This window comes from Thunnus albacares, chromosome 6, assembly GCF_914725855.1.
Source record: "Thunnus albacares chromosome 6, fThuAlb1.1, whole genome shotgun sequence".
In the NCBI taxonomy this organism is placed as follows: Eukaryota; Metazoa; Chordata; class Actinopteri; order Scombriformes; family Scombridae; genus Thunnus; species Thunnus albacares.
The window spans coordinates 23875118-23890117 of NC_058111.1; the positions used below are offsets into that span (position 1 = coordinate 23875118).

Here is a 15000-nt window from a genome sequence, read left to right on the forward strand (position 1 = left end):
CTTTCGACAGATTCATGTACACACACGCAAACTTCATCCAGTCACGCCTAGATAAGTCAGTCAAGCAAATCTGCTGACGAAGGCTTCTCTCTCTCTCTCTCTCTCACCACACACACACATACACACACACCTTGATGTCATGAGTCGGTGTTATTTCCTCATATTATAACTGCTCCTGTTATCTATTTAAATGTGTTTCATTAGATTTTGATGGCTGTCAAAACACGCACACGCAGAAGAGTGGAGGAAAAAAAAGGAGTACACTCATGTCTCCTGTATGTCCTGGATCGTTCCTGTGAGAGCGTGTGTCTGTCTTCCACTACAGCAGATCATTAAGCTCAAAGTTCAGGGTGTCCTCTCCCTCAGTGCTTTAACCTTCACTTTGAAGATCTAAAATGTGCCAAAGGTACAAAACGTGAGAGAAACGAGGGGCAGGATGGGAGAATAAATGAGTCTGACGTGAAAAATAACATATATCATAACATAATAAAAGGGGAGAGCTGATAGAGAAGGAGGGAAGGAGGATATTGCAAGATACAAAGAGCAAAAACAGGACTCACTAGGAACACACACACACACATTTCCACACCTCGTTAGGCCCTTAAGGGACAATTGAGAGATGAAAAAGAGATACAAAAGGGAGTGAAAGAGGGGTGAGTCAGGGGAACGTCAAAAAAAAAAAAAAAAAAGAGGATGAAAGATCCAGTGAGAGAGAAAAAAAAAAAGGAGTAAGAGGTGGAGAAGGGAAAAAGGGGATGCAGGGATAAAGGCAGACTCTGAGTAATAAGAGAGCAGAGCGACCCAGACCTCACCCCACTGAATCATGGCATGACACGTCACACACACACACACAAACACGAGCACGAAGAGTGGACACATTCATTCTGACACACTATCTGAAACCGCCTCTTATCGCAGTCACCACACGCGAGACGAGCAGCTCGCAGTCACAACCATCCTTCATTTTCCTTGATTCGTGACACAAAAACACACAATGAGGTAACGTGGAATCCCCCCCCCCCCTCCACCCTCCACCCCCCCACCCCTGCGATATAAACACACAGGCATTCGCAAACAAGCAAAACACACACGTACACACCTTGGTGTCAGGTCGCTCTGCCCTTGGTGCTCGGTGTCTCTTTATGTCAGTTAATGACAAGCAAGGCTTTTATTACATGGCAGACAAAAGAGTCTCTCTCTAGCTCGATCTCTCGCAAACACACGAACACACACACACACACACATATGGAAACTCAGTGCGGTTAAGTAAAAAATCAGCAAGATGTTTTTCCAGGCAGATATTACAGGAAATGGGTCTAATTGTGAGATATTTGGTTGAGAATTCCTGTTTTCCTGTAAATAACAAACATCACGTAATACTCTTCAAATCAGACAAAGACAAATAAAACTGCAGATGTTATTTTCTCCCTTCCCCCCTCCCTCTCTCTCTCTCTCTCTATCTCACACACACACACAAACACACACTCACGCTACAGCACAGCATAAATCTGTTAATAAACAACCGTACAGCTGAGGATTATCACAGTATAACTTTTAGAAGCGATGACTGTGACATTCCTCCTTACTGCTGAGTTCATGTCTAAGGAGGATTAGCCAGACTTCCATTCCTGCTTATCATATGGATGGGATTAACCTGTGCTGTGGATCATACACACACATGGGAACAGCTTGGCACAGAACACACACACACACTCTCACACACACGTAACAGTACATCAGGCTGTACAGCACATAATCAGATGCACAAAAATGCTCGTACGTCTTCTTTTCTGTCCCGCTCTGCACAACACGGCAGAGGGCAAAACAGGCCTGTGTTGCCATACCGACAGTGGAGCTTGTTAAGTCATCTGCTGCTCTTTAGATCACTAACAATGTTATCATTTGGCTGTGGTAACCACGGTGATGCCTTCGCCCTGTGTGTGTGTGTGTGTGTGTGTGTGTGTGCGTGTGTGCTTGTGTGCATGAAAAGACAGGCTGGATTGCGTTTCCAAAGAAAAGTATCAAAAGAGCTCTCACACACACCCAGCACAGCACAAAGCTCCGGGTAAATGACTGAACTGAGAGCTGAATAACCAGAAGACTGTGAACGCTGACTTTGTCCAGTGAAGATCAGCCTTCAGCAGAGTTTACCCAGCGTCAACATGTCACCGAAACAAACTATTTAATAATATTCACATCCACCACAGACAGCTCACCCACCCATTTCCAGCCCCGACCTGTGCTGTAAATAAACACTGGATCGGAAGAGGGCAATGACACAATAAACCACTTTTTCGAAACCAGGAATTAGCCGGTGTTTACTTGCAGCAGATAAACAAGCAAAACTTGAAAACCTATGCATGAACCTGGGAGTGTTTTTTTGTCGGAGAGGTCATGAGTTTCAGGAATGAAAATGTTTTACATCAGTGTTAAGTTTTCACTCTACCGTTCTCAAACAGTCAAACTTGTTTCAGGGTCGGGGTTAGAAAAACCTTCGCTACAGTTGTACATCTCTGGTGTTTGAAAAATGTAGGAGTTCCCTCTGGAAGAGGCAACAGGACAGGTTAGAATAATGAATAGACATTAGTAGAATTGAATTGTTGTTGGTTAAAGGCCTCCACTCCTACACAAGTGAAATCATAAATGGGTTGACAATATCTACAATAGCGTAGGACTGTGAAAACTAGTGAAGATTCAGAACATTACATTACATTCATTAGGCAGATGCTTTTGTCTAGAGCTGCAGTGATTAATCGCTAACTAATTTGATAACCATTTGAAGTCATTTCAAAAAAATGTCCCAATTCTCTGATTGCAGCTTCTCAAATGTGAATATTTTCTGATTTCTTTAGTTGTCTATGACAGTAAACTGAATATCTTTCAGACATTTGAGGATGTCAGCTTGGGCTTTGAGAAACAGTTTTTAACCGTTTTCTGACATTTTCTAGCTCAAACAACTAATTGATGAACTGAGAAAATAATCAGTTTAATCGATAATGAAAATAATCATTAGTTGCAGTCCTACTTTCAACCAAAGATACTGACAGTTGTACTTAAACTCTTTCTTCAGATTCAGTGATTATCTTGTAAAGTAACTTGACAAAAGAGTGTCATAGGACTTCTAATGAAATAACATCAAAACTAATGTCTGATTCAACTTATAAAATATCATAAATAAACATCCTGTTACTTACAGCTTGTATAGATAAAAAAAATAAAACTCAAAATGATTAAGTAATTATCAAAATAGTTGGTGATTAATTTAAATAGTTGACAACTAATTGATTAATTGACTACTCATTGCAGCTCTGATGACAACACCTATATCTTCAATGTTCTGGCGTTTCTAGTTTCTGCTGCAGCTTCTGCTGAGCGAGCCAGATGGTCCTGTCTGACTGTATGAGAGTGAAACAAGCTCAAAAAGCCTCTGAAGAATTTGGGCTGACATCACCAGGTGCGTATCCTGTTTGTGGAGCAATATGCATGCATGAATTTCAGTTGAAAACATGAGTCAACTACTTCGACACATACAAATCTTTGTACACACACACACATACGCACTGAGGTTTGTGTGTGTGTGTGTGTGTGTGTGTGTGTGTGTGTGTGTACTGTCCACACAGACATAAACAAAGACAAACACACATGGACACTCAGAGGTTTCAGTAAATCATGATGGTCTGGATGATTTGGTCGGGTGTGGCTGACAGATTGATGTATAATGGTATAGCTGCATCACTGGCTGTGACGACACTGAATGCACTTCTAACCCCGTTCAGGCAATAATGTCACTAAGGAATTGCTTAAATTTTCTGATGACCTTAACATGACCTTAAGACATGTCCACGCCTTAATCAAACAGTGAACATCTGCTTTGTGTTTGCTGATTTTGGGAAATGTTAAACACCTAAACTGCTCAACAGTTTCTTTCTGCAAACATTACTAGAACTGAAAAAACGAGTTGATTAATCGATCAACAGATGGATCTGCAACCATTGTGATCATTGTTAACTCTGTGTAATTTGTTGTCTAGTTCTAGCATCTCCATTGTGAGGATTTACTGCTTTTCTTTAACTTATCTGATAGTAAATTGAAAAGACTGTTGGTTGAACAAAACAAGCTATATAAAGACGTCACATTGGGCTTTAAGAAAGTGTGATGGTGGACAAGATTATAGACCAAACAATTAAGAACATAATCAGCAGATCAGTAGTTGATGAAAACCATCATCATTAACTGATTAGTTGATCGACAGGAAATTAATTGGCAGCTGTTTTGATATTAGAGTCATTGTTTTAGCCATTTGTAAGAAAAAATGTTTTCAGCTTCTCAGATGTGATGATTCAATGCTTTTCTTCGTCATACATGACAGTAAACTGAATATCTTTGTGTTTTGGACTTTTGATCAGACAAACACAAAACATCTGAAGGCCTTTGGCTCCAGGAAACTGGGTTCTTTCTGACATTCAAACGATTAATTGAGAATTCAGCAGATTACTGGATAATGACAATAATTGTTAATTGCAGCTCTAAATGTTACAGAAATAGTGATAAAAAAAAGACGTAGCAAGATTTTCATGAATGTAGCAACATGGCATATGATACATCATATGCCATGTTGCATACATTCATTCATGTTGCATGTTGGGGCTGAAGAGTGACGAGAAACTCTGGCTTTGTAACGTAGACCACTGCGGAGGGGACATCTTTCGTTATTAGAAAAAGTGAATATTAATGGAATAATCAATTAAAAACAAAGTGTGTAACCAGCTTCTTCTAAAATACTGCCTTATTTAGAATAAGGTCAATGTCCGTGTGTTTGTTGTATGTCAGTTCCCGTGCGTGACTCTGCATACACACAAGTACAGCTTGACAGGAAACCGTGCATGCTCCTTTATGTCACCCCACTGGGGCTTGCCAAGTGCTCGCATGTGTGTGTGTATCTATGTGGGTGTGTGAGAGAGTGAAAGAGAGGTTTATCTCTGTCTGCTAAAAGGCGTGCGTGTGAGCACTGCGAACCACTGAGCTTCTCTGTGCAACCGATTCGTGTGAGCATCTGCGTGCCAAGCAGCGTGTGTGTGTGTGTGTGTGTGTATACACAATTGTGTGCATGTCTATGACCAAGGGAGGGAGAGAAGCTGCCAAGTGCGTCTGTGTCAGTGACCGCACAAGGCAACTGAGGGTCATGGAAGTTCACAGCTTTCTGCCAAGTGCTGTAAAGTCTGGTTTGGACGGAGCTCAGGCCAATCAAAGGGCTGAGTTTTGGGAGCAGGGAAATACAGGAAATAGATAAGCGATATCAGGATAGGGAGACGGAGTGCCATACCTACACAAGGGCACGATAGCTGATATGATAGTTCAAATAAAGAGATACAAATTGTGTACACATTGACTGGAAGACATGTGAAGGCTAAACACACACACGCATAGACGGGGGATCAACAGCACGGATATGCACTTTCACACATAAATAAAACACGTTTATGGTATTAAGGGACGTTAACAGTCATACAGGCACACTCGCTTGGCCGCAGTCTATCAGCCACACATGTACGGAGCAGCTGCAGTGTCAAAGCTTTCAGTTTGTCAGCACCGGTGAAACTGAAGAGGAAGCTCAGACCCGACGTCTACTGTTTCCAACACACACCAAACCAGAAGTAGCTTATCATTCACGAGCAGCCTATCAGCTTACTGTACTATTGTTGCCATGTCACAGGTACCTATCAATTTACCACACAGTAGCCTTTTCAGCAGTACTTACAACACTTCGGTGTACTGGTGTGGCTGCAATGTTTTCCAGCACTGTATCGATCCAGTGAGAGGATGTGAGGAAAAATTTAAGGCCTATGAGTCAGTAAATTTATGGCTGGAAACTGACAAGTGTGTGAATTGTGGTTTCATTTCCTATTTTAAATTGATTGAACTGAAAGTGAATTGACCCAGAAGCACAGATCCAAAACAGAAATGCAGAAACACTCTGGGTGCTGCTTCTCTCCGCAGTAGGATCCTGTATCTAACCAGAGGGCATGTAGTATCCCCAGAATATAATGATGTAGCCTGCAGGTTAAACACTACGGTTGGTGGGATACTTACTGAAACTTGAGCCTGACTTGCTCATTGTCCGGGTTGCAGTACAGTCTCTCCAGCTGTTCCTGGGATTCATCTGCTATGCTCTGCCACGTCTGACCACTGCTCCTGCGGATCTGCCAGTGGTAAGGCAGAACGGTGTGGTGGTGGGCGCAGTCGTTGCCATAAGCGCACTGCCCCTGGAGGAAATCCACACAAATGTCCACTGAGTCTGACTGGTGTGTGTGATACTGAAGCTGGGTGAGGAGCTCAAAAACCAGGTCCAGGGAGGCCTCTTCGCTTTTATCCTGAAATAGCACTCCTTTGTCGGGCTGAGGGGCCTGCAGGAGGAGGGAATGGGGGGCCTGGACGCCAGTGCAGTCTTTAACTGGAAGGCTTTTTGCCCCAGAGGTTAAGAGGTCATTGCTTTTGATGGCCCCCTCCTGGTGAGGAGCCTGGGGTGCAACTATGGGAGGTATATCCCTGCTGGCGGGCGTTATTGTTACTGTACTCCCGGCCGCCCTGAGGCCAGGTTTCAGCTGAAAGCAGCGGCTGTCGGGGGTAGGATCGGTGATCTTGGGTCTCTCCCCTCGCCGCTCTGTCTCCTCCAGCTCCGCAGTAGTATCAGCTATTTCCACATCACCGTCCCGGGTCATCAACCCCGGAACTCCAGTCCCAGCTGTGGCATCGCCAGCAGCTGCCGGGTCTTTCAGACACACCTGGCCAATGCAGTTCTGTTTCACCACGGCTGCTGCGCACAGGTTTCCCGGAGTCCGACCCGGCTGGTTCCGGGGAACAAACACTCCATCCCCGGAGACCAGCGTATCCGTGCTCAGCAAAGTGGTCAGTATAGGGTCCTCTAGGGCGCGGTGGAGGCATTTGGCGTCCAATTTCCTCTGCTTCTTTTTAAAATAAGGTTTCACCAGAGGTATTTTGTCCGGGAGTCCCACGATCTGCTGTTCCGTGAAATCTTCCCCTTCGTCCATATTCAAGCTCACATCCAGGGAGATCCCAGTCGGCACACCGTCTGCGGATTTCTGGAGAATGTGCAAAGTTTTATCCATGGTCCCCTCTTAAACCCCGACAGTCCTGAGAGAAAGAGAGAAGGAGAGAGAAAGAGGTAGTCATCAAAGATAACACCTATAATCCTATAATCTGAGGTGAAGTCATCCTGGCGCATGAAGCGATGATTAATAGGTTGCTTGGACGAGCTATTTAGTCATTAAAAAAACATAACAGTGAAAACTCGTCTTTCCTTTCCTGGAAAGGAAAACCCTCGCCCTCTGTTTGCTGAAACGAAACCTGTTTAACCCCTGCGACAAAAACTAGACTGGTCTGGTCCCTTAATGACCCTGCAGATATGACAGGGGTATTACAGTAACAGCCACCATGATGATCTGCTACTCACTGTTGAGCACAGACACATTAAAAGCCCCTATAGGAATATTACAGCTTGTTATAGTGATTCTCGTTTTAAGCAGGAGAGGGGAAAAAAAGCTCCAGCCTATCGCAGCCAGCAACTGGAGCGGAAAATATATTACCTAATCCTGCTGAGGGAACTTGAGCACACAGTCACCAGCTTCATTAATCATATAAAAATGAGGATTATATAATTGGGCTGTTTCTTTTGCTTTTACTCGGCCGTCTTTTAGTCTCTTACTAACGTCATGCCTGCAATTACAGCTGCGTCTCCAAAGCAGGAGCGATAAAATCAGCACTGTAACAAAACCCCTCTCTCTCTCTCGGGACTATATATTTTGATCACGGGAGTCCGATACACGGCCCCTGCAGTCTACGTGCCGCTTACACATCGCTGCCCGAGCAAGTTTGCACGTAGGCTACAGTCGACACACACACACACACACACATACACACATACACACACACACACACATAGAGCCTACAAGCCACTGCGGCGGAGCAGCGACAAAAGATAAACGGAGCACCCCGGAGCTTTAATTCAGCACGTCGCTACAGCAGCTTTCCCTTCGTTAACAAACATTTCTACAGCAGACCCGGAGCTTTGCTGAACAGCAAACAATGTAGCAAACACTGCAGCACAGGCTGGCTGGGCGATTTGTAGGATACTAGCGTAGCTTTCTTCCCTAGTCGACTCAGGAGGGACAAATACCCACTTTCTCTTAACACCGAGACGACAAAAAAAAAACCCTACCTGCGCGATAAAGTCCGCCCCTCTCCCCCCGGTCTCGACTCTTTTTGGTGGGTAAAATCCGGTGCGCACATCTGCGGAGCTCCGTATCCAGTCTGGAGTTTAATAGTATCCGTGTCTGGACGAGACTGTAGTCCGGTTAGGTTGCTCGTGTCCCTCTGCCGGCCCCGCCGCTCTCATGCTCTGTCTTTATTTCATGCTGTCTGTCCCCTCTCTTTGTGTCCTTTCTGCCGGGTAGAAAAGCGCAAGAACAGGAGCGGTAGTCCGACAAAAGCGGAGCACAGCTGTAGCGAGAGACGCTTTGCCTGCCTCCGGGCTCCGCACAGCCATAGCCCCGCCCCGTAACCTGGTCAGAGGCGGGGCTTAGCTCCAGAGACAGAGAGGGAGAGAGAGGGAGAGAGAGTCGTCTGGTGGTGGTCGGAAGAAGCTGCATGAGGGTGTGTGTAGAGGGAGGGGGGCTCAGAGGCCTTTATACTGTGCTCCGGACGTATTAAAAGGAAAACTGGACGGATAAGACTTGAGAACAGCTCATGGCATTACAGCATACAAGCATCAAAACACACAAATATCATCGAGGAAGATGTATTTTGAACTTTTACTGAGGTAAAATGTCAGTAAAAGTACATAAGTATCAGTAAAATGTGCTTATGGACATGCCTAGATGAGCTTGCTTAGGGGCCACAGATTAAAAAATAAAATTGTCAGGGTCCTGATGACCCACCCTTAGCAATATGCGTATATGCCCTCTGAGTTCTCATCAGTGCACATTAATAGGCTTCCCCAAAAACAACCATTCCTATGGTGAACTAATACTGCTGGACCTAGGCCCAGGTTTTCTGTGTGTCAATGAGTTTGATTCAGTTCAATTCAATACTACTTGTATGCAGCAGCTCACTGCCCAGATCAACAGATACACAGTTGACAGGAGAGAAGGAAGAAATCATATAAATCACAAAGCCCGAAACAATTAAATGATGCAGTTTGATAAAAAAAAAAACTACTTTATTCGGGAATATGTATCATGTGAACACAGGCAAAATAAAGTCTTAAAACTAGATTTTGACACAGGACCCCTTTACAAGACAGAGCCACAAGACTGAGTTATAGCCAATGTGAGACCTACCATAGTTGTGTACTTTATTGGTGCACATTTCTGAACAAATTTGCAATTAATCATACTACCAAAACAAACTGATATGCAGTGAAACTGGGTTTTTGGGACCCCTGGGGGTCTGTGGCCTTGAGGCACTTCTTGTCCTCTTCACCTGTTTGGTAATCTGGACTCATAGTAAAATTACTGCATGGATCGGCCTCTTACAATCAAGTATACAACCACCAAATTATATATATTCTTTTTACAAACTGGCATTGCAAAACTTGTTCCTATTAATGGTTTGTGATTAGTCTGTTATGCTTTAACAGATTATTTCATAAATATTAATAAAACCATTAGTTGCAACTCTTTACAAAGTGTGTCTTAGTAGAAAGGGGCAATTAGTATTTACATTTTGTAGTTTGTCATGGTGGAGCTAATCTGAGCTGCTTTATGTACTTATAGTATATCACTACTAGTGATGTATCATATTTTGTAAATTCATTTGTTTTGTATGGAAAATATTAACGTACAAAGTAACTATAGACGTCAGATGAAATCTAGTGGACTAAAAAGTACAAACTTTGTCTCTGAAATGTATGGAAGTGGAGGTATAAAATAGCACAAAATACTCATTGTACTAATTTGCTCCCCACCACTTAAAATATCTTGTGTAATAATCTGTTTTAAGCATGAGATCTTTTGCCAGTGAAACCACATTTTATCATCTCAGATTTTTTTCACATGAGACTAAACACCCCCTCCTCATGAAGCCCACCCTGGACCCAGAAGTTCTTTATTGAAATTTAATATAATTAAAATTTACAAGAACAACAATAACTTACATCTTCAACCTCCCTTTCCTGTCCAGAGTGTTGGAGAAGGTGGTTTCGTCTGAGCTTCAGGACCACCTTAAACACACCTATTTGAAAATTTTCAGGCAGGTTTTCATTCAGTACACAGCACTGAAACAGCTCTGCTCAGGGTTATGAGTCATGGACTCTGTGTTTCTGGACTTCTTGTGTTTTTGGTGTTGCTCTGTGTGTGTTTTGTATGTGCTCTGGTTTACAAGTTGTTTGTGATAACTGCATTTGCCATTTGTGTTTCTTTGTGCAGTGCTTGAGCTGGGTATTGTTTTTTTCCTCTGAGTCCAGGGTTTTCTTTAGCTTCATCTCTGCCTTGCTTTGGGTTTATTCCTGCCAGTTTGTAACCTCTTGTGTTCCTCATGTGTTGCTGTAGTCCTGCTCAGGCTGTTTTCCCTTGCACACCTGTTCTGTGTTTAGTCTTGTTAGCCTTGCCCTATTTGTTGCCTGCCACACCCTCATTGTCTTTATTGTTAATCAATCCTTGTGTTTCCCTCTTTATTACGATGCCTGCCCCACTCAGCTATGTCTTGTTCTGTGATTAGTTCCTTGTGGATTTATACCTGTCTGTTCTTTGAGTTCTTTGAGAGTTTGTGGTCCTGGTCCATGTATCCCGGTATTTGCAGTCATTGTTTTTTGCTCCTCGTGTTTCAAATCAGCCAGTTCTGTTTTTTGTCTTTGTTTGCCAGTAACCAGAGCCTTCATTGACGACCTCCAGGGTGGTTCCGCATGTCTGGTTGTCCTACTGAGCGGCCCTGCATTTCTGGTCGCCCTCCCAAGTGACTTTGCCCATCCGTCCTGTCCCCTTGTCGCCCTCTGCAGCGATACTGGCCTTCGGTCCTGCATCCTGGTCGCCCTCTGGATCTGTTATGTCCTTCAGCACTGCCCCCATTCTGCCTGCCTGAGGTCTCTTGCTCCACTCCTGTTCAGCTGCCAGGGTGCCCGCCTGGGGTCTCCTGCTCCGCCCTTGTACTGCCCCCAGGCAACTTGCCCCTGTCTGTTCTTTGAGTTCTTTGTCTGTTCGTGGTCAATGTATCCCGGTGTTTGCAACTGTTTTTTACTCTTCATTTTTGCTCATCGTGTTTCAAGTGAGCCAGTTCTGTTTTTGTCTTCATCTGCCAGTAACCAGATTCTGGCAAATAAACACTTATTTTCTTCAGTTCCTGTTGTCTACCTGTTGCTTCTGCATTTGGGTCCACTTCTCTGCATAACTGTGACCATTATGAGGCTGTTTATTGCTGTTAATTGCTATGCTGATGATGCCCAGCTGTACATCAAAACTGCCCCAAGCCCTACAGCCATGTCAAGCCTCAGCACCTGACTTGAGGAGATAAAGGTCTGGGTGAGCACAAATTTCCTACAGTTAAAAAGCAGTATAATAAAGCTCTCCTTATTGGCAATCCACACCAGATTCAATCATTCCCTCATACGTCGTCTCACCTTTGACGGCCAGGTCATCCCCCTTTCCTTGTCACTAATCTGGGTGTTAGGTTTGACCCTCAACTGACTTTTGATGACCATGTAAGACATCTATGCTTTCTACCATCTCAAAAACATTTCTAAACTCTGCCCTTCTCTTACCCTGTCAGATGCAATGAAACATGTCCATGCCTTTATCTCCTTAAGACTGGACTATTGCAATGTGCTCTTCACAAGGATCCCTGGCAGGAGCATCCAGAAGCTCCAGTATGTTCAGAACAGTGCTGCCGGGATCCTGATGAGAGTGCGAAAACACGAACATATAACACTAATTCTGTTTTCACTGCACTGGCTCCCTGTCTCCTTCAGGATTGACTACAAAGTCCTGCTACTACTCGCATACAAATCCATCAATGGACATGCGCCTCCCTACCTACAGGAACTGATCATACCACAAACCTCCAGCCACACCCTCAGATCTTCCAGCAGCTTACTCAGTACTAAGCTCTGCACCATGGGAGGTCGAGCCTTCTGCTGCACTGCACTGTGGACCAGCCTTCTTAACTATCTGAGGGCAGCACAGACCCTAGACTCTTTTAAAAAAGGCCTAAAAACCTTTCTATTCAGGAAGGCTTTTTCATCTTAACTCTTATTACTATTTTCTTTATATTGTTTCCTCTATGTTATTAATACTGTAGCACTTTGAGTTTCACTATGAAAAGTGCAGAACAAACTAAATGTATTATCATCTATTATTAAACATGAAACCTTGATATCAAAAAAGTGAGTCATTTCTCATACTAAGTTTTATTGGTTTCTTAAGGTAAATAGGAAACTGATACTGTCCTGTGTAACTGATTTGTCACATTTCCATAAGGGAGTGTAATGTTTACTGGCTGTGCGTTGACTCAGCTTCCCTCTACTCCTTGTTTTACCAGAAGTAGTTTTTTAGGAACCTGCTGTGCTGCACTGCCTTCCGGCGTCAGTTTCATTGTTTGCAGACAAGCCTGCTCAACCAACAGTCTCTAGTTTCTACAGAGTGGATTTCTGGAAAGGGCTGGTGTCTAAGCACAAAATGCAAACTCAGTTGCTTTGTAGCTGTATGTCAGATTATAACTGAAACAATTCAGGGATTCTTGCATCTTATGTAACAGTGTCTGGCCTGGTAAGAATTATCATTTTATGCAATCGGTTTCCAAATAACACCACCTATGTGACATCAGAATAGTGGCTTTAAAGATAAGCCTGCTGCGACAGTCACAATCTGAGCTGTATTATCCCCCTTTCAGCAGAAATTAGAGAGGGATTTCTAAAACTAGTTTATATAAGGACCCCTGCATCTAAATACTCAATCAAACATTTATCCCATATGAGTTTGTCTGTATGAGGAGAGGAGATAACAGTAGGATGAAACATTCGGTCTTGTGCATTTTCCTATTGTTTTAGAAAGTGAAATAACAGGAAATTAACATAACCTGTGAAGTTATCCGTACAGGCCACCAGCTGTGGTTCAAGAGGTCAGAGATGAACAGAAATGTGTACAACCACCTTCCAGACAAACTGTGATGCCGTCATAGGAGTTCCAATGAAGGTTAGTAATTGGGAAATTACAAGTTTACTGCTGAAGACATGGGAGAGCTGACGTATATGAGAGTAATTGCCTGGTTGCATACCAACAGATCTTGAGCATTCCTCCTCGGCTGACATGCATAACGACGTCCTATTGTTCAAGTTTTGACTTGTCTCAGAGGACGCCCTATAAAAGAGATACCTGCCTGCCAAATCCGCTCGCTTGTTGCAAAAGTCACTGACTGATTTCAGCACATGAAACAACAAGCACTGTGATGATCCTCATCTTGGAAGAAAGTGCTGTGAATCTAAAGAAATATTACATAAATATTAAGCACTGGAGATTGAAATAATATGAAAGTACTATAAAGTGTATAATTATCTGTACTGGGAGTATTATCAGAGTATATTCAGGAAGCAAAACTCAGATGCACACAAACAAGGCTCATTCTTAGACTCTCGGTCTAGGTCTCGGTGCCTCGGTCACAAGCAGAAATGCTTGTCAGTCACTGTGGGTAAATTTCTTTTCCCTGAAAAAGAGGTCAAAGGTCAGAACAGCAGGAACATAAACCCAGGTGTGTTTTCAAACTCATGGTGGCTATGCTCAGTCATGAATAAAACAGACAGTAAAGTCAATCTAAGAACCAAAAATACATGAAAGGGCATTAGGTGGGTCGTTGTAAGTGGCGGGGTAAAGGTGCCGTGTTTCAGCCCCCACCCTTTGAATCTTATCTGTTCACATGCCTGCACACAACACAATTACTGGAGGCAGATCAGTTAACACTGGTGACAGGCCTTCAGCCTTGACACGCCTGTTTTACGCACAAAACAGTTCCATGCCATGGAAACATAAAAATACATTTTATTGAGGTAATTGGTGTTGGACTGGCAGTGAAACCCTTGGGTGCCATAAACAACGATGAAAGTCTTTCTGTATAATTATTGTCATTATAGCCAGTAATTTTGTCACTTTCATGTGAATCATAATGACTAAATTTCTGGATTTTACACAACTATATAGAGTGCGTTGTGCAGGGTTTAGAGATGGAAAAACAAATCATATATTGCACCAATCTACATAATGATTATTTTAAGTACATTTTGTTGCTTATTGTTAATTTACCCAAGTAAAATATTAAATGTGGCACCTTAATGGTGCACTTTGTACATGGTTGGATGTGAATACTTGTTCCACTGTTGGTAGGCTTCTTCAACTGAAATGACGGAGAGCAGCATGAATGACCTGAGACTGTTTGCTTTATATGACTAAAGTTTCAGATATGTGTATCTTCCAACGCCCATAGCAGGTGCATTATTTTGTGAGTCAGCGACAAAGCTTGTAAAATACTTTCAGACTGAAACTTGTACTATTTGTATCTGGTACCACCTTTGAGCTTTTTTTTATGACTAAGAGTTTTCTTGTAATCGATGAAACATCATACAAATGTAGGAGTTCATGGGCTATATGTAATAGCCACATGAATACCATGAAAACTCTATCAATAGTGCTAAATGAGGGGTAGTTATGATTAATTTTCCCCCATTTCAATCCATCCAAAGACACAACACAACACATGGAAAACATGAGGTAGTACCAGCTAGAATAGAGGAAAAAGTGATCTAAAAGTGCCAATCTCTTTACCCCTTTGAGTCTGTAGTGGCATTACAATAAAAACAGGCCGTAGGGCTAAGGAGAACATTACATAAAACATGCTTGCATATACTTGTCTAACACTGGATGCTTCCAATCTAAACCATACATTTTAAGGTAATTGGTCAATTAAATCTAAATCATACCTGTATCTCCACAGTCAACAAACTGT

At 43.0% G+C, this 15000-nt stretch overlaps 1 protein-coding gene and 1 long non-coding RNA gene across 3 annotated transcripts in view; one reads left to right on the forward strand and one right to left on the reverse strand.

Moving 5' to 3' along the window:
• Positions 1–8603, reverse strand: part of LOC122984014 (TCDD-inducible poly(ADP-ribose) polymerase) — a 22805-nt gene extending 14202 nt beyond the window's left edge. Inside the window, exons 1-2 of one of the 2 annotated variants that reach the window (XM_044354254.1) lie at positions 8237–8603; positions 6091–7152 (exon numbers count right to left, since the gene is read on the reverse strand). In XM_044354254.1, coding sequence (XP_044210189.1) covers positions 6091–7127 — 1037 coding nt within the window. In that variant the 5' untranslated portion in view covers positions 7128–7152; positions 8237–8603. Of the gene's footprint in view, positions 1–6090; positions 7153–7604; positions 8129–8236 lie in introns of those variants that run through there. The other variant, XM_044354255.1, reaches the window with a different exon arrangement.
• Positions 8604–10637: 2034 nt separating this feature from the next.
• Positions 10638–11348, forward strand: LOC122984451. Its single transcript, XR_006403899.1, has 2 exons — positions 10638–10805; positions 11012–11348. It is a non-coding gene; the product is annotated as an uncharacterized LOC122984451 (long non-coding RNA).
• The last annotated feature ends 3652 nt before the right edge of the window (positions 11349–15000 follow it).